Source organism: Micromys minutus, assembly GCF_963924665.1.
Source record: "Micromys minutus genome assembly, chromosome: 1".
Lineage (NCBI taxonomy): Eukaryota > Metazoa > Chordata > Mammalia > Rodentia > Muridae > Micromys > Micromys minutus.
The window spans coordinates 55,305,632-55,326,483 of record NC_137969.1 but is presented as its reverse complement, the minus strand read 5'-3'; the positions used below and the strand labels follow the sequence as shown (position 1 = coordinate 55,326,483).

At 40.8% G+C, this 20,852-nt stretch overlaps 1 protein-coding gene across 1 annotated transcript in view; it reads left to right on the top strand.

Annotated features, from left to right (window-relative positions):
- The window catches only part of USH2A (usherin), a gene marked incomplete at both ends in the record, with an annotated part of 645,989 nt that overhangs the window by 344,770 nt on the left and 280,367 nt on the right, over positions 1-20,852 (top strand). The window contains 2 exons of the mRNA XM_080923960.1: positions 2,382-2,537; positions 7,614-7,772. Coding sequence (XP_080780086.1) covers positions 2,382-2,537; positions 7,614-7,772 — 315 coding nt within the window. The remainder of the gene's footprint in view (positions 1-2,381; positions 2,538-7,613; positions 7,773-20,852) is intronic.

Genomic DNA, 20,852 nt, shown 5'->3' with positions numbered 1-20,852 from the left:
TGTAATTCTTGGTGTTTTTCTTATCGCTGTGATTCTGTCCCACTCAACTTCCCTTGGCTTCCCATTTTTTCCCCATTTGTGGGTCACTCTCTGTCCCTGTTTCACTTGACAGAGTTATCCATGTGCCTTCATTCGTTCAGTAGCTTCATGGTCATCAGTGTTCCACAGAGAGTCCCAGTAGGCACAGAGGAGAATGTATGCCGGTAGAGGTGGGCGGCCATCCTTACATATGCAGCCCGGTGATGTATGGTGGAAAAATAAGGACTTCTTCCTCAATATACAAACTGAGGAAACCCCAATATAACCATAAAAAAGTTATCTTCAAGAGGAAGAAATGGGCTGTGTTAAAATACTAACTTATTTAAAAATCTTAGATTATAAGAGGATGTGTTGATCAAAAGATAATTTTATGATAGAGAAAAAGATGCGAGATGCTAAAACAAGAAGCTATAGAAGAAATTGTTCATTTGTTGAACTGTTGACCTGTTTTGATGATGAGTATGCAGCACAAGAACACAAGACATTATGCAGCATACACACACACACACACACACACACACACACACACACACAATATTAAAAGAAAAATAAAGAGGCTCTTGTCATCAGTATGTCAGGCCAAAGGTCAATGAGGATACTTATAAAATAATTAGGAGACAAAGGCTGTGAGCAGGTGGAGAGGTGAGTAATTCCCTCTTGGGACAGATAGGCCTTAGAGTAACGAAGCCCTGGTATTGTAACTCCAGGAGTATTAGTCTGGATAGATGAAGTTTGGGTCATGCTACATATTTACCAAAGTGGCCGTCAGCCTCAAATGCAGGATCCTGGAAATCGGCCTTCAGTGACTTCCTTGCTGCTCTTGACTTTGCTAGACTTGCTCTTTAAAGTCTGTTCTTTGAGCTCTTCTTTAAGAACACTTTCCTAGCTGCCTTTTCGGATGTGGATCTAGCTCTTCTTTCAAGGGATGTAAGTTATTAATCTGCGTTACTCGCTGATTGCTTTATTAGGGTGCATATGAATGTATTTATCCTGTGAGCATTTGTTATGTGCCTACTGCATGGTGCTTAGCTATAGAAAGAAGCAGATGACGGAGAGTCATGGTTTCCTAAGGGATCCTACAATCTGTTGGGGAAACTGGGCAATTGAACATGGCACTGTAATACCAACAGTTAAAGACTGCGATGTTCTTTGAGCTGTGGGGACAGGGAATGCCTATGGGGCTGTATTGTATGGGGGCAGGGGCACCGGACTACTGCTGTGTGATAAGGGACACTTGAAGTGATTCATGGAGGTCATATTTAGGAAAGGCACTTGGAAATTAATCTCATTTTGATAACAGTTCTGAAACCAGTTAACATGGTCAGACTTCTGTTTCCCATGGTACAATGTTAAGTAAGTTTGGAGCATCGGTGTTTCCAGTGAACTTGATTATTCTGCCTTTTTCTTTTTAAAGATTTATTTATTTTATGTGTATGGGGACACTGTAGTGTCTTCAGACACACCAGAAAAGAGTATCGGATTCCATTACAGATGGTTGTGAGCCACCAAATGGTTGATGGGAATTGAAATCAGGACCTCTGGAAAAGCACTCAGTGCTCTTACCCAATGAGCCATCTCCGCAGCCCCAATCATGCAGATTCTTATATTCCGTTCCATAAGTGCATTTTGTTTGAGTAAATAGAGTTTTCATATTTTATGGCCACTCCAGTTTCTCCTAGTTCTAATAATTTTGTGAAAATGTGTGTCACTTCTCTACCCCAAATGTGAGGAGCCAGACAGGGCTTAGTGCGTGGCTGGTTAAAGTTAGAGAGAAGGTGTAGTCAAATTGCACATATATACAGATATAGACACAAATCCTAACTCAGGTACTTTTCTATTGGGTGACCTTGTATAACTTACCACAGCTCTGTCCCCCATTTTCTTCTCTTGTGGGGCAGACATAATGATACAACCCCTCCTTTAGACAGGCTGAGAGGAAATGGTTAACAGGTGAGCGTGTGTCCACTTAGAACACTGACAACTAGATCCCACGTTGCATGTACTACAGGAGCACAGAAGGGCTCTTTATAGCCAAAGCATCTACTGAGATGTTCTGAGAATACAAACACATAGAAGCATAAATGTGTCCACTTCCTCTTTTGGCCTGGAATTTAATGGCACTTGGTGAATGGCCTCCAATGAGATTTTCCTCCAGAGTGTTTGGTCCCCTAGCTCTCTGTTTTAAGTACCTTATCAATATGGTATCTAAAGTAAAACATGTCCCTTGAGAAGTGGCAGCATTAGAGGAGTGAGGTGGGTGGTTCAGTGACTGGAGGTAGCTGCTTTTTTAGATACTTCTATTGTCTTGTGGCCACACTGGAAGCTGCTTTTTGTCTTCCCAGGGGTGATCACAACATATGAGTTATATCTAGATGATACTCTGATCCACAATTCTTCAGAACTCAGCTGCCATGCCTATGGATTGGATCCCGGGAGCTTACACACCTTCCAAGTTCAAGCATGTACGGTGAAGGGTTGTGCTCTGGGCCCATTGGTAAGTGTGTGGATTCACATTCTGGGATGCGTGAGTTGCTGTGTGACGTTGGGTATCTGCTGCTGTGTGACGTTGGGTATCAAGGGAGAAGTGGGAGCTTGTCAAATACAAGGGGAAATTATTAAAATTTTTATTAAAGTTTATGTAGGAATTCTTTTTAGTTTAAAGCTCACTTCAGGGCTGTGTGTATGTTGTTGAATAAATGCATGTATTGTTGGATAAACAGTAAATTGACTGCTTCAGTATTCATACATATAATCGTGCCTGCTTTGATGATAAATTAATGATACATTTTTTCTTCTTAATGATACACCAATAACTACATTTATGATTAAATGATGAACATTGAAAACTGCAATCCCCACAATAGGCTTAGATCTCTGTCCAACCATCAGGTTAATCAACTAAGAGATGGAACGTACTTCATCTCTTCGAATAAAGTATTTTTATTTCATGAATCTGATGTAGCTTTCTAAGACTGGTATTTAAATTTTTATTACTACCTGCTTTGGATTCCCACATTTCAGAATGTCTGTAATGTGTATCCCTTTCATTGACAGTTAGAAGCATGAAAAAATTATCCTTTGCCTTCCAACACAATTTTCCATCAGTTAACAGTGTGTGACTATCATAGCCCAGCATTGCATTTTCAGTTTGAAAACAATCCATTGAATTTTTGTGCATTTTCCTGTATTAAATGGATTTAATCTTCTTTTTAAGAAAAGAGAAATACTAGTTATAGGTATTTTTTGGAAATGTTTGCTAATTCCCTATCATTTTAATACACTCTGTCTTCATTGAATACTATATTATATAACTATTACCCCAAGAAAGAGAACTTTAATTTAATTGTCCTTCTGCACTGTGGATCACACCTTCCATTCAGAGATTGGTTGCTTTCTAAGAAGCTAAAGCCCCACATCACGGAGACTGAGCCCTAGTCTTTATTATAAATCAGAGCTCTCTGATGAATACTTACCCTTAAAAGCAGAAATGGAAGGAGGCCAGCATATCTCTAGTGGGGGGGGAGAGACAGGGAAAGAAAGAGAAAAGGGGAGAAAGGGGAAGGGGAAGAAGAGAAGAAGAAGACGAGGAAGAGGAGGAAGAAACAAAGGAATACTCTCTATGAGCTTAAACACTCGTACTTTTTTAAAGTGTAAACTGAATTATAGTTCTGGCTGCCCCACCTCATCTACAAGGTACTCTAGAAACTTTAAATAAATGGACACAGTTATCAATCTCTGTCCTGAACAGACGGCAGGCAAAGTTAACCTTAAGAAATCAAACACCACAGTCCCTGCTAGAAAGGGAAGGAGGGACCGGGTTCCTGTCCAGTCCAGTCTGCGAGCTGACTTGGAGCACAAAATTATCTCCTCCATGTGGCATTTCTCGCTCCTGTAATCACTGGTAATGATTTCTACATTTTGGAGACAGAAATATGCTGGGGTTTTATAAAAAAACAAAAACAAAAACATCCTTTGCAAATTCAGGAAGATGCTGTTCAGCAGGCCCTTAGATGAATGTGCTTTCCAGTCTCAAGTGTAGCATCATATACCCTTCATATGGGCAGATGGTTCATAAGTGGGAGACAAAGGGTATGGATTTGGTAAAATAGAGGATATAGGATTAAGTCCTCTGTGCATCAACTGAATGTTTTTTTTTCTGTTTGGATACCATAGAATTTGACGGCTCCGTGTGTTTTGCCATCACAGCCTGACTGAAGGGAGCTATTTGGGGTGATTAAGACAGAATTGCTCTCTGTTCCCATTTAATTCCCCACGGCCTGTTCCATTATTGTCAATTTAAAAAACAGATTTGACTTTTGAATGATTTCTAATATAAAAAAGAATACTTCAGAGGCTGAAGATATGGCTGAGAGCTCAAGAGAAGTTGTTCTCAACCTGTGGGTCATAACCCTTTGGGGATCAAATGACCCTTTCATAGGGTTCTCCTCAGGCCATCAGAAAACATCAGATATTTACATTATAATATATAACCATAGGAGATCACAGTTATGAAGTAGCAACAAAAGTAACTTTGTGATTGGGGTCACCACATCATGAGGAACCGTGTTAAAGGTGTTACGAAGGTTGAGGACCACTGGCTGAAGGTCAATCACTGCTCTTGCCGAGGACTTCAGTTTGGTTCCCAACACGCATGTCAGGCTCACAACATCCTGAGCCCGCAGCTCCAGGAAAACCCACATCCTCATTTGACTTCTGTGGGCTCCTGTATTCATATGCCCATGCCCACACACAGAAGCACATACCAACACATTAATAAAACAAATCTTTCAAGAAAAAGACTTTCTGAAGACGTCAGAGGACTCGGGAGAAGCTACTCTAGGCCTGCCATTTCAGGCTCATTCAGAAGCATCCATGTTCTAAAAATTCTTAGATTCCACAACAATGTTTATCCTTAAAAGACGATGAAAAAAAAAAAAAGCAATATTACTTACCTAAAGTTTGAGAAGTGTGATAAGAGTTTTATTAAGAATAAAAATTATGTTGAAATATTTCTGTGCTTTTATACCCATATGGTCATATGAGCCTACTTCTACCCTTCCAGGGGCTCTTTCCATTTTAAGGCAGCATAAATATTTTAGGAAGAAAAATCGAAAGAGACAAACACACACACACACACACACACACACACACACACACACACAGCCCTTCCTGGTCAGAAAAAAATTGTATACTTGTCAATTTTTGTATAGTGTAAAAGTTAGAATATTTACCCAAACACTGAAGGAAACCTAAGAAAGTGCTTACTTTGAATTAGCCAGGCATTTGAAGTGAATAATAGAATTATCTGAAATTATGGTTAATTATTTGATGTTTCCAGCATGGTTTCACTTGAAACTCCTTTAAGCCCCTTTTGCCCAATTATTGGGACTGCACACACAGCTGAAGTTAGCTGTGTCATAATGAAACGTTAAAGGGATGAAAACAGCCTCCCCAGACTAGTTTTTCATCACGCTCTTTGCATAGCTGCTTGTGAATAAAGCAAGGTCTGAGCAGACAGCTCAGCCCTGGAGAACCCAGAGCCCTTCTCCAATAAAGACAAAACACCTGCAAGCTCATACTTATTAAAAATAAACACTCCATCTTTTCCACACTTACTTTCATAATTGGAGAAATGTATTCACCTTAACGAATAAAGTCCCCGTGATAGAGAACGTTTGTCAGCCATGGGAGCTTGTGTTTGATCTTGGGAGTGGGGAATAAGACCCTTTGTACTGTGCAACTACGGTCAGGGCTCGGAACATATAGTCAGTTGGTAAAGCGCTTTCTTCAAAAGAATGAGAACTTTTGTCTGACACTCCAGAACCTGTGTATGGTGGTGTGCATGGAAGATAGAGACAGGCAGGTGATAGCATGTTCCAACAAGCAAGCCTAGCCTACTGAGTTCTAGGCCAGTGAGAGATGCCATCCTAAAAACAAAATACATGGCTCTTCCAGAACAATGCCTGGGGGTGCCTTCTGCACCCCACAGGTGCATGTACATGTGCATGATTCACCTGCACAGATACAGAAATGCACACACAAAGGATAAGGTGAAAGTCACCTGCATATTCACTCAACTTGGAGAGGTCAAATATGGACCACTGTTGCTCGGTTTACCAAGTTCTAGCCACTGATTAAAAAATAATAATAATAAAAAGAAGCGTTGGACCGGTTTCTACTTTCCTGCCAATGATTACATCTTCTTTGGATACTTCAATGTTTGGGGGCTGTTACTTATCAGACACTTGGTTATGGTGGCATTTCTGCTCCTTGTCCAGTTTAAGATTCATTTTTACTCCCGAGCCTCTCTTTTGAAGCAGTCTGCTTTCTGTATAAGCAGGTCAGCATCACGGCAACCTCTTCTGTGATGGTTTCTTGGTGAGCTTCACTGCAGTTACTTTTTGATACCATCATGATGTGTCCTTTCAAAATGCTGTCTCACTTCATAGGAAATCAAAGACAGCTTAGTTTGAGCTAAATGGGAATGAACATGACCCAGAAATGTGGACTGTGGTTGCACTGAGTGACAGGTTATGCAGATAAATGATTACATAAATATTTCAGTTACATAACCAAAAATAAGTAAGTAAACAGATAGGCAAACAAATAAATACACCCACGCTCTCCCCAAATACATTGGTGGGAAAATTAGGTAGGCAGGCTACAGAAAAGCCAGAGACTTTACTATAGATCCCAGATGCTATCTGTTGATATACTTGGCTTTTGGATTGGTGAAGGCCAGTAGTCTTCTCAATGAGTACATTCCTGAGATTTCACTTGATGGTCAAGAGGTGTGAATCAGATTCAGACAGAGTGGTAAAAGATTATTCAGGGTAAAATTAAAAATAAGATAAAATATAATAAAATAAAAGCTAGACAAAGATGATTCTGGCTCCAGATGTGCAATGTCCCAACACTTCACAAACACAAGGGCCCCTAATCAGTCATCTGGGCTTTGTAACATAGATGCAACTTCTTCAGGGAACTTCTACGGCTGGTGGTGTCACCTTTTCATACAAAAGAGCATAGAGCTCAGACAAGAGAAGTGGGAGGAGAAAGAGAAGACAGGAAGTGAGGGGGAGGAAGGTCAGAGGATGAATTGGAAAGCAGGTGAGGGAAGGGAAAGAGAAGAGGGAAGGAGAGAAGAGGCGAGGGGTTCTGGAGCCTTTTTCATAAGAGTCTATCCCTCCCATCAAGAAATTGGAAATTTAGGAAAACATATAGTGTGTATCTCTTTTTCTTTGACAATCACTTAAAAAATCATCTTTAAGCATCTCTGAAAATAGTCTGTAATTATGCACATGAGCAAAAGCTCACTGTGAACCAATTTAAATCCTGTAGAAATCACAATCCACTGTCTTGGTCAAGAGCTGGAAGTCTCAGCTTTCTCACCAGGAAGAAGAAACACACAAGGTCTGCCTAGACCCTGACAAACAGAGGCATGCAGATACCATGTTACTGCCTCAAATAGTTTGCTTCCCGGCAAGAAGACTCCATAAAGAAATATGCTCAAACCACAGCATGCACATATTTTCTTTGCAAACAAAGTAAATTCTTTTTATGCTCACAGGTAGAAAATCGGACTCTGGAAGCTCCTCCAGAAGGCATGGTCAATGTGTTTGTCAAACCTCAGGGATCCCGGGAAGCCCATGTGAGGTGGGATGCTCCTCTTCACCCCAATGGGCGCTTAACCTACTCAGTCCTTTTCACTGGAAGTTTCTATGCAGATCAAGGTAAATTGCATATAATTTTTATAACTTCAGTAACATCAGAAAACCATCCATCTGGACCGTAACATTTGCATTAGGCCTAATTTTCATTTCTAAATTTCTTTTCTCCAAAATTTGAACCTATCTAGATGAGTTAGAGAGGTGTGCTCACCGTGTGTACTTCCCAGAGTGTCCAGTGAGAGCCACAACCAGGGTAGGGCCCAGCAAAGTATGTATCAGCATACTGTATAGATAGTTCTTACCATAGATAGTTCAGCATACTGTATTGATAGTTCTTACCATAGATAGTTCAGCATACTGTATAGACAGTTCCTACCATAGAGTGTTCAGCATACTGTATAGACAGTTCCTACCATAGAGAGTTCAGCATACTGTATAGACAGTTCCTACCATAGAGTGTTCAGCATACTGTATAGACAGTTCCTACCATAGAGAGTTCAGCATACTGTATAGACAGTTCCTACCATAGAGAGTTCAGCATACTGTATAGACAGTTCTTACCATAGATAGTTCAGCATACTGTATAGACAGTTCCTACCATAGAGTGTTCAGCATACTGTATAGACAGTTCCTACCATAGAGAGTTCAGCATACTGTATAGACAGTTCCTACCATAGAGAGTTCAGCATACTGTATAGATAGTTCTTACCATAGATAGTTCAGCATACTGTATAGATAGTTCTTACCATAGAGAGTTCAGCATACTGTATAGATAGTTCTTACCATAGATAGTTCAGCATACTGTATAGACAGTTCCTACCATAGAGTGTTCAGCATACTGTATAGACAGTTCCTACCATAGAGAGTTCAGCATACTGTATAGACAGTTCCTACCATAGAGAGTTCAGCATACTGTATAGATAGTTCTTACCATAGATAGTTCAGCATACTGTATAGACAGTTCCTACCATAGAGTGTTCAGCATACTGTATAGACAGTTCCTACCATAGAGAGTTCAGCATACTGTATAGACAGTTCCTACCATAGAGAGTTCAGCATACTGTATAGATAGTTCTTACCATAGATAGTTCAGCATACTGTATAGACAGTTCCTACCATAGAGTGTTCAGCATACTGTAGAGACAGTTCCTACCATAGAGAGTTCAGCATACTGTATAGACAGTTCCTACCATAGAGAGTTCAGCATACTATATAGATAGTTCTTACCGTCTGTCCTCAGGTTTGGTTCACAGGACAAAGGTGGTTTTGTTGCTGGCATTTAAGCTACCCATGGTCAACTAGTCAAACTGGTAAATAGAAAATTCCAGAAAGAAAAGGATAGAATGTGTATATGGTTTCTATTCTATCATAGTGAAATAATTGCTCAGTTTAATTATCACTCCTTATGGGTCTCTGACTTTCTAAAGTAGAAATTAAGTATCATCGGTCTGGACAGTTCAGCATACAAATGGGGGTTGCCTTGCTCTATGGTTTCAGGCACCTCTGGGGTGCTGAGCTGGATCTCTAACAAATGGGAGTTCCTGTGTGTCCCTGTGTAGCCTGAAACACAATTCAAGCCTAAAATGTTATGTACCCAAAGGCTTTGGCCTTGGTTTTGCATCCCAAGTAACTTATTTCTGGTTGCCATTTTCATAATTCTCCACTAACTTGGTAATCTGGGTGCAGAAGGTATTAAATTGAACGAGGGGTTAGACCACTGGTGGTTTTTGAAAATATCATCAAATTCTCCATTTCAGTTATGTTAACATGACTCCTGTAAGAACAGCCCACCAGAGAAGAACCACAGGATGCATCTTACTAGAAAATGTAATTTGTATTTTTAGTAACTGTTTCTCCAAAGACATCATAGTAATTTTATAGATGTTTTAAATACTTGTTTTCAAACTAGTAGCAAGTAGACCCATTCTAGGAAAAAAAAAAAGTACCCTCCACAACATCATTTGTTTGTGTCTGCATTATGTCCCTTGGAAGACTTAACTGCATCTCCAAGATGTATAAAAGTGAAAGAGAAAGAAAATTGAACCTTTTGAGCCTTTGAAGAGGCTATCCGTCAAGTTGCATAGTGTGTCTGCAAGCAAACAGACAAATGCACACTGAGTCAGAGGCTTGGTTGATCCCCTCAAAGATTGGCGTGTCCCTTTTTTATGCAATCAGGGCTTTGATGTATTCTGCTGTGAAGCACTCGTAAGATTATAAGGTGAAGGAGGGATGATCGATTTGAGAAAAGAAGCAACATTTAGGCCAGACCCATGACAGCCCAGCTCTTTTTAACCGAGGCCGTTGGGTGAATAATGCAAGGACCGTGTCCCCCTCCTGTTTAATCTTGCATTGTTTTTGCGGAGAACATTTCTGCTTGCCTTCTAAGTCTGTCATCTTTGGTTGTCATCCCGTCCCTCAAACCATCAAAATGGCATTAAATGTTGCAAAGCTGGGCATCGGGAGAACTTTCAAAAGTCAGAATCCATTTGCTTAGCAGCCCTTGTAGAAAATGTATTCTGTCCTCGGCAGAATTTTCCTTCACGTCTTTCCACTGAGAAGTTTACTGATTTCTCCCAGTGGAATCTGCTGGAATTTATCGGTTCATGGTTGGCAGTCACAGATTAAGGTAAATGTCGATCCGTAATGACCCTCTACATGTTAGCATTTCAGTAAAGCTGGGCTTTTATGTCAAAGATATCGGAGAGGGAGCTATTACACATGACAGGGGTGATCAAGGGACTCCAGACCAAGGCAAGCATTATTAAATATTGACTAGTTCCGTGATTTATGTAGAGCTGGAGGAAAAAAGTGACTTTTTAACCATTATATATTCTTCAGCAACGAAAACCAGCCATTTATCTCCTGCTGGTATTGAAGGACAGAGCGCCTGCATATTTTAGTGGTGGGAAAACCTAGTCTTATAAATGAGATGAACTCTTCTGTGATAACATATCAGCTTGTTAATTGCCAAAAGCAAAACAGACAAATTGGAAGCAATTACAAGGTTTGACTTAGAGAGTCCTGTGGTGTGCATTCGACTTGGCGTCGGAGGGGCAAGGTGGGGAGTGGAGTAACATCTTGGAATCAGTGCCTCGGACCTCCTTTTGTTGGTTCATTGGAAGTCAAGTACAAGGATTTTGGCATCTTGTCCTCTTGGCTATTGGCAGCCAGGTGGCATTTACACTGAGGATAGGGAGGTCTGTGTGGCTCCTTAAGAAAGGAATAAAACGTTAATTCATTAAAGCTATAAAAGAGATCATCTGCTTCCTAGTTATACTGGGCTTGCTGAATTGTCAAGTAGCTAATTGGTTATTTTCTTGACTTGATGAACAGCTCTGGTGGCTGCTGAAGAAGAGTCAGCCGTCAGGATTCCCAAGACGAGAGGAACCTGGGCCCTTATTTCCCAAGCTAGGACAGCTAGCTCCAGCTGCAGACACCCACCCAGGAGCCTTGGTCCAAGTGGTTAACTCTAGCAGCCAACCAAAAACTTTACAAAGTCTTAGGCAGCACATATCCAAAGAGTCTCTTTTTCTAAAAATTATCCTTTTATCAGATGTTATTTTTCCCACTAGTTACAACTTAAAAGACAAAAATAAAAAGCAGCCAAAATTTCCAATCTGTTCTTGAATCTGAGGGGAAACGGAAGTGCCTAGTCTCTTCTAAGGTCCACCTGTCTGTCATTCTGTCGTCTGTCTGTCTGTCTACCTAGCCATCCACGTCTCTGTCTACATATATCCCGCTATGACATGATTAACTTATTCTTCTCACACGTATGACTTCTCACACAAATGATGCCAAACTCTGTGCTTATTTCTGGCGTTTTATTTCTTTTGTGGAATTTTCTTCCTTTAGACAATGAAGTTCCAACTCCATGGAGACTGTCTGGTGCTGTAATGATGAGTGTGGTGCTGTATTGCCAACCGAGATGGTTACATGTTTGTGATACTGGGTTTTTGAATCAAGAATAGTCTGGCCCTTCTTCCTGGCCCCTCTGTCCCTCATTTTCTTTAGTAGACATGTACATTTTCAGCCTTCATTTCCCCATATTTCTGTATCTTTAGTGATGGCACAGGCATTTAGATGTTAAGTAACTTTTAAAAGCTACTTTTAAGAAAATTACCTGAAGCCTTCACTCTCAGATCAGTATAATCAGAATCCTGTGCTGCCCCAGCATGAATTTGTATCAGTCTGATGATGAGCGTCTATCCATCCCCTACACAGAACTGCAGGTTTTGTTGTAAGAATTTGGCAGGCATTATTAGAAACATTGTTACAAGCATTGTTGCAAGTCACTGTCCCTGAAATACAAGCATATCAGTCTATGGAAAAGAAGGGATTAGTTGGACTCTCCACTAGTTTTAAACTAAGTCTATAACACAGCACCAAAATTTGGACCGAGAGGATGCAAGCAAAGAGGTGAGGCAAGAGGGGTGCACCAGCCAGTCTATCCTCAAGCATGGGTGGCAAGAACCTAGATTCTGAAAAGACAAATAGGACAGCATTAGGGGAAGGTGTGGGAGAAAGCTAATGTTTCCCCTGTTTTAAGGCCTGAAAACACAGCAAGAGAAGGACAACATGGCACAAGTCACTAAGAGTCACAAATTTAAGTAAAGCAATTCTTCTGCACCAGGTAATAGAAGATCTCATATCCCACCATTTACAATAAGATTTAGTACGTGGTTCTTGGAATGACACCTGCCTTGCCTCATCCATTCCATTTTCCTGGGGTGAGCAGGTGCCCTTCACTGGTCTGCAGTCTGAATACTCTATTCAAAGGCTCTCAGGAGGGAATTCCTCCCCTGGCTTAGGTGAGCCCTGAGCTTACTGTGCTCAGTGGAAAACCCCTAGTGTCTGCGATTTGCTGCTGTTGTAGTGTTTACTTCATATGTATTCATTAACAATTTTAATTTTGGGTAACAGGTTTATAATAGCTTCATACATATTTAATTTGTACTATTTTTAAATAAAGAGAATGTGTGAATTCAATAAAATCTGCAGTAAATTACATCAAGTAACAGAACCTTGGCTCACATGAAACTGGCTTCAAGATTATAAGTGACAACTAATTTATTTAGCCACGTAAATGATAATAACCCATGCCAAGAGTCTTGGTGGGTGCCACTAGTATTGCAGTTTCCAAACATTTTCAAATCACATATCATAAAACTATCAAGTTACCTAGATGGAAAATAGAGAGGAACGTCATGAAGAGAAAAAGAAAAGGCTGTGAATTACTTCAAGACTTTTTTTCCCTCTGTCACCAACCCTCTGACACCACCCAGCTTTCTGTGCATCCTCAGAGCAAGCCTATTTTTAGTAGACAATGGTGTGCCTTAGCCACACATCCTGCTCTTTTTCTGAGCAGTGATTGTGGAGTCTTCGGTGAACTGTTTACCTCTTCATTATCCTTCCTCTGAATGGCCTGGGAAGTGATCTTCAGTGCTTGATGACCTGGCAGATTGTTTTGTGTCTGAGATGTTCTAATTGCAGAGTCCTTTGTGCACAGCAGCTCAGGATTCAGCTTCAAATGCCCCTTTCTTCAAATCCCCTATTTGAGGTTGTAGCACAGAATAAAGACACTAGTGTGAGATAGAGGCCTTGGGTTATTGAAAAAATAGAAAGAGGGTGAATGGAAGGAGTTTTGCAACATCTCCAAGGGAAATGTCTTTAGTGTGTATGCAGATTGATAACCTGTTACTGCTGTAACCTCGACTTTGTGGTTTCTGGAAGTTCCACCGCAGACTAGACACAGGCAGAACATTGTATGAGGTATTTCTCCCTCAGGGACACCTCAAACAAGAGGGGGTCTCCCCAAAGAACAAAGGCATGAAGCAGTCTGAGATCGGGAAGTGTCAGGGAAAGAGAAAAGAGTAAAGGTGAAATGAGCATCAATTGTGTTTCCCTTGCTCAGAAGAACTGATAGCCACCATACAAAAACCAACAGAAAACAGTAATTTAAAAGGCATTATCTCTGCATGATTATATTTAGGAATGGCTTATAGTCCCTTTTTTTCCCCTTTTTTATGAACTAAGATTTTTTTTTAATTTTCTGCAATAGACACCTCTTGTCTTTGTGGAGGAATTAAACAGACATTTGGCAATAACATATTTTTCTAATGAAGAATAATTTAGAATCAACATAGTGTTTCAGACGTAGATGGGATAGGTGACACAGGACTAAGACAGGTGCCCAGAGGGCCACTAGGAGAGCCTGGTGTTGATTCCTCTTTCCACAGGGCTTCCCACAGGGTTAAACATTCTTTGTCTTTTGTGACTTGTCTTTCTGCAATGGCTGTAAACAAGAACAAACAAACAAACAAAATCAAACAAAATAACAAAAACAAACACAAAAATAAAAACCCACAACAACAACAACAAAGTACAAAGATGCAAAATACTCATAGATAAGAGTGTTTAGAGGAGGGATGAGCCTTGTGTCCCTGGACTCAGGATGGTATAGGAAATACTAAAGAATGGGAGGGTCTGGTTATTTGGGGTGATTTGATGAATAGTAGAAAACATGTTTTTTTCAGCCTACAGAGCCCCTGCAAGGTGGTGCTTCCTTTCATATTAATGGAATTTGCCTCCAGCAGAAGACAAAGGAGGGGCACCTGAAGGAGCATTTCTCTCCTCTCCTGGGCTCAGAAAACAGGAGTGCCTGTGTGGTCCACACCCCTTCCCATGCTCCTGCCTAGGAGCTGTCAGTCACCAGGAAGAGCCTGTGACTAGTCAAATGCTGCAGATCTCAACAAATGAGAAAAGAACTAGGAAAATGCAGAGTGTGGGTCAAGGTTACCTAGAGAGACACAGGGATTTTGCACATGATCTCCTCCTTCCCGTACCCAGTCTCCCTGTCTCCCCACTCCAATAAACTGTGTTTAAAAATAAATTACAAAGCAGAAGGAGCATTTGTTTTCTCGGGAAGGTAAAAGAAAATAATGAACCCTGAAAATTCCTTCTTCTAGTTGCAAGAGACTGCGGGAAGGAAGGCTAGGGCTGCAAGGAAAGGGGCTGCTTTGTTTTATCGTCCCTGGGGCCTGTTTTCCACTGTGGAGGGAGCTGTGTATTTTCCAAGTCCTGTTGGCAAGCCACGCAGTATATATGACACTCTGCCCCCAGGGACGGAGTGCAGTGGGGGAATTGTCCCCGGGATGCAGGACAGCTTGTAACTTGGAATCCCCTCGGAGAACTTTGTAGCTGTGTGTCAGTCGGTGGGAAGATGAAAGAGGACACTTCTTTTCAAGCAATTTGAATTCATTTCCAGTAATGAGTTGGAGGGAAGGGCAGTCAGACTGAGCCGAGATGCTGTGGTGGAAAATTTCCAGGGTGGAAGGAACGGGGAGCTGAGGAAAAGGAAAAAGAGAAAAAGAAAGCGCTTTGTCGGCCTGGAAACCTCTGCTACCTTTACTACCAAATATTGAGCTGGCATCTTGTTCATCTGTTTCTTAGGGCTGTTTGTCCTGACTCCAGGGTCTGTATTTTGAGAATATAAGCTTCAATGGTGTTAGCATTCTGTGTAAGCTCCACACAGTAATAGCCAGGTAGGTCTGTTGCTTCAAAAGGAATTGTTTGCCCTTCCTCATCCTCTTGCTCTTTCGCCCTCTTGTTCTCTTGCTCTTGCCTTCCTGACCCCACTGTTGTTAAAAAATGGCATCCCACATTTTGGCACCAATGTAAAGAAAAGGATGAAGAGAGTGGGTGGGGGGGGGATATGGCCCATGGAGGTGCAGCAAGGCCTGGGGGCAAGGGAGATGCCTCTGGGGCATCCATGTTGGGAATCCCTTCCCCCTGAGAGACCAGCCACATGATGTATAGTATGGAATAGAATTTATTCAGGTCATGGGGGAGTTAAGAGGGTAGTACAGGCAGAGAGAGAGAAGAGGAGGAGGAATAGAGGAGTAGAGAAGTAGCGGAGGGAGAGGGAAGAAGGGAAGGGGAAGAGGAGGGGTAAGGGAGAAAGACAAGGCAAAAGAGAGAGCAAGACAGAGAGCAAAAGAGAGAGGAGGGGGTAAACAGCCCCCTATATAGTGTCAGGTCACTGGGGTGGAGCATACCTGGCTATTGCCAGGTTAATTGAGGGGTGAAGTATACAGAATCCCAACACCCACTCTCTCCCCATTCCCTCTGCCCCCTCCAAGTGCTCGTGGCCAGCTTCTACTCCTCTTCTTCTCTACCTCTCCCCCCCACACTCCTACTACCTTCTTACCTCCCGCGCCATACCCGGAATAAACTCTATTCTATACTATACCCTCTTGTGGATGGTCCCTGAGGATGAAGGGATGATGCCTCAATATGGATCCTCTGGAGGCATCCCCTTCCCCACACCTCACCACAGCTCCAGAGAACATCATCCAGGAAAAGAATGGGGAAGCCATGATAGTCTGTTATCTGACTTCCCATCAAGGGCAGACAAGTGATAGTTGCAACTATGTATCTATTTGTGGGAGACAATTTCAACATATAGTTCTTTACAGAGATAGAGAAGACAGTAAATGAGCATTGTGGAAGGGGATCCCAAACCTTTCTCCCTGACCATTGCACATGCTTTTATATCGTCATAGGAGATATCATAAATATAGTCACACAGCTACTATTAATTTGGGAAACAAGATCGCATGCAAAGACAAAAGAGGAAGTAAAGGAAAAGTTACAGCTACTGTGGCATTTTTTATGCCTTTCTGGGAAAAAAAGGAAAAATGTAAATGAGAAAGTGAAGGATTCTTAAAGGCACATCCGTCTGGCTTAGAAATAACTGCGTGTTGTTTGCAAAAATAAGATCTATGCCATTTTAAATTTTTGGCTAGAGAATGTATATTTAGAGCAAATATTGACATTTCGCATTCTACATCACATCATGGCCAATAAGGCTATTGGAAAATACTATTGGGAAAGAGCCTTCTACAAGAATAGAGTTAAGCATTAATTTATCAAACTTGTTTTAGAACCCATCTCCCCTCAACCCTCATAAGAGCAGCATATTGGATTTGTGTCTGATATCTAATTGGCTGTTTTCCTGACATAATGAATAAGTGTCCCTGAGCCACCATGTCAACAGAGGCAACAACAGAGTGATGGTTTATATAAATAGGTACCATGGACCACATCCAGAGTCACAGATTTCCAGCCACAAATATCCCAGAAGGTGAGCAGGCCAGGGTCAAGTTCTCCCTCCTCTGTATGCCATCATAGAAGAGCGTGCTCTTTCTAACTCCTTCCAGAGATGCTCATGTGAATCAGCACCCCCAACAAAATGCCTATGCCCTTGGCAGAGTTGAAAAAAATAAAATTCCTATTTCTATTAAGAAGGAGTAAAACTTAAAGCACCGAGGAACCCTCAGACCTTGTTTGGGGGGGCTGCATGTCTATGAGTCATCCAAGAAGCAGATGTAATTAAGCCTGTGCTGGCCCCACCATTCACCTCTTTGGAGTGGGTTCACTCATTTTCCTATGACGAGTGCTCAGCACCTGTTGAGTGATAGCGCAGCATGAATGTCCGTCCGCTTATGGATGCTTGAGGAACACAAGCATTCCTATGACGTTTAGTGATCTGAATGTGATAATGAGGCATTCTTCAGTAAATTACTGGAATACATAATGGTTACCCTTGAGTTGACTTCAGAATGGACTTGGAGAATTTGTTACATAGGGAAAGAGAAAACTTTACCTGGCACCATTACCCAGGTCCTATGACACATTCCTCCTAGGGCAGGGAATCACGTCTCTCATTCCCAGATCTCCCTTGCTAGGTAGGCTTCAGGATTGGACATGTGTAATTGGGGAAGGGCTGCTCCTCCATCTGCAGACTCATGAGACCCAAGAGTCTCCCAGCTGTAGAATCACATGAATTTACTTAGTCCTAATACTGACAACAGCCCACTTAACAACAGCAGGTCCCAACTGTGTGTTCTTAAGATGTTAATTTGCTTAATTATTAGGGACACAAAAATCTAAGAGTCTTATGAAGCAATTTTTAAAAACTCTACTTTGAATAGTTTTCAGAAGCTTGGGTTATTAGTTTGTGAACATTTGCCAAGAAAGAAAAAAGAAAATCACATACAATTTTAGAGAGAGATTGAAAGAACTTTTTTTTTAGCCCTCCTAAAAAGAGAAATTTACAAACAGAGAATCAAATTCAAATATGTATTCATTTGTCCATACCACACCCTGGCATCTAGCTTGTCCTGCAAAGCAAGAGAGATGATGACAGCGCTGGAGCAGAGCGGAACTAAGGAAGTGTAGTCCCTGTAGAGAGGGACTCCACCTGTCACAGAGATGATGAAAATTAGCCAAACAACCTTTTAAAAGTACAGGATTACAAACTTAAGGGTGGTTAAGCCAAAATCATTTATCACTAAGACATTATGTAATAACAAACTTATTATCCATTGGGGTCAGGAAAGGACTTCAGGCCAGTGCCATTGAAAGTAACTGGAACAGATGATTAAGAGCCAACAAGAAGATGATCCCAGGAGGAATGCATCTGTGAGGTTTGTAAGGTGGATAAAAGTATGGGGTTGTGCTAATAAACAAAATAATAGATCTATTGATAGATAGATGATAGATACATACATATATACAGTCAGACAGATATAAACAGACATAAATAGACGTATAGATAAATACAGTCAGACAGATAGACATAGATAAGTAGATACATACATGCATACATACGTAGATACATATCCATGATTAGATAGATAGATAGATAGATAAATAGATAGATAGATAGATAGATAGGAAAATATAGGATAGATACATATATGTATATATATATGTAGATAGATACATACATATGTAGACACATACATACCTAAATAGGTAGACGCAGACAGACAGACATAGATAGGTAGATATATACATAGATAGATAGGTAAGTAGGTAGGTAGGTAGACAGACAGACAAACAGATAAATTTGAAATTTACTGTAAGCATTTCTTGGATTTTATTCCTAATATAAGGCCATGGGAATGTCTCTTTGCATTATTCCACATGCACACACATGCTCACATGTGCACTATGACCTAATATAAACACTCTAAAACATCATCAACACCCTTTGCTTGGAGTTGGGTTCTTCAGTATTTCTGCATATTTCTTTATGACTTCCGGCTTTTAAATTTTTTTCTAGATTACAGATTCTGGAATTTTTAGATAATTTATTGATTTTTATTGCCATAACATTTCTGGGAAAAGCCATGTCAATTCAGATGCCTTCTGACCATGTATGTGCACATACGTCCATCTGGTTCTAACTATGCTAATTCGACTGGAAAAATGAGAGGTTGCTTTAGCTTTCTTTTTCATATATATATTCTAGGCCTTAAAACCTGATCTGGATCTTCAAGGCAGCCTAAGTATTATGGATGGGGCTTAATAGTCATTCTGACATTATGTATTTTACCCAACTTATTTTTGTATGTTTATGAGAACTGAAATGGTGCTACAATGTTGGCTAGTTAAACATTTGCTTATTATTGTGTGTGAAACATATTCTGTGTCTGGAGCTGGAACATATGTGTCGCTGGACTTGGCTGACTCCACTGTTCCCAGCTGCACAGCCTCTGGCTTCTGAGATGCTTGTTTTCCCCCCTCTATCTGTCTCACAGATCACCCATGTGCTCAGTTAATTTGCTGGTTCTAACAGCTAAAACCTTTTCAATGCTTGTGTATCTTTAAGTAAAGTTCTCTCTCGCCCTCCAGCTCATTATGCGTTGTAATTGAAGATCTGGGTTCTCATATGCATATCCTCCTGACTGCACGTCAGATTAACTTGAACAAAATACCACAGGTTTGTTTAATGGCTTCTCTCCCTAATAAATTTATTGTTAAGGAATTAAAATCTGTAGGTATTTCTCACCTGCTGAGATGAATCATCATTCCGTTCATTTAAGTACTTTATATCTTCCGGTAAAGTTTTGTAATTTTCTACACAAAGAAGTCGTATTTCTCGTTGGAGTTTTGTTCACATATTTTACTTTTGTGGTTGTGTTCACTTGTTTTTCCTGTAGTGCTAATGGAACGGTGGTGTTTTAGAAGCACACCACTCTTGTCGCCGGCCTCTTTGCATGTTTATAAATCTCTGGGTTAACCATTTTTCCACCCCTCTGAAGACATCAAATGTGCTTAAAAATGCACTCTGGTTGATTACGGGACACCAGCTGGATACCACCCTAACACAGAGTGAACAGTCACGTGAATGGAAAGACCTCAGGCTCAAGTCTCTTGCTGCAGATATAACCCATTCGATTTACAGACACGCCAAACAAAGAATCCGCTCGATTATTTGTTCATGGTAATTAACTTCAGACTATTAAAATAGATCCGGTATGAGAAGAATACAGTTCATATCTATTTTTATAGACTGAGACCACTAGAATTTTACGTTCCTAAATGTTTTAAAAGCAAAAAGTCAGATTGACACAAGAAACTATTTGTAAAAGTATGCCCCTGGTATTCTGTGTCATCAAACTCAAGTTGGGGCTATGTAGGGTGAAGCAGAGGATGTGGACAATGGAGTAGAGAATGTCCCTGAATGTCCACGGTTTGTGCATTATGAAGAATAATAGAAAGATTAAGATTGTACCAATGCACATGCATCGCTAAGGTAACATATAGTGTCACATCTGCAGAACAGGAAGCAGAAGTTACAAATGTGCCAAAAGCTTACACAGCAGCAAACAAATAAATAGAACACGTACAGGACAAAAGGCAACACAATATTAACAGGATAACAATGTGTGTCCTCAGACTGTAGATATTTTAGCCTCTTTTCCTAGTTTTTGATATGCTTCATGAGGGCATGAACACACACACACAAGCACATATGCACACTCATGTGCATGCATTTATGTGAGTGAACAGGCATATGTGTATGTGCAGATACACACATATGTGCATGTACATCTAGGATACAAAGGGAATTTCAGGGACCAATTTTCTAGTGACATGTACTTGCTTTTTGAGGAACAGTGTCTCTCTGCTGCCTTTCAAGAGCAGGCATCTACTAGCTTTGGTACGAGCCACCATTTTTCGGCTTTGAAATTTTTGCCTTTTCTTATTGTATGTGTATAATTCTGTGGGTGCCTGGGTGCAACAGTTCACATGTGGGAATTGGACTTAAGTCTTCAAGACAGGAAGCACCTG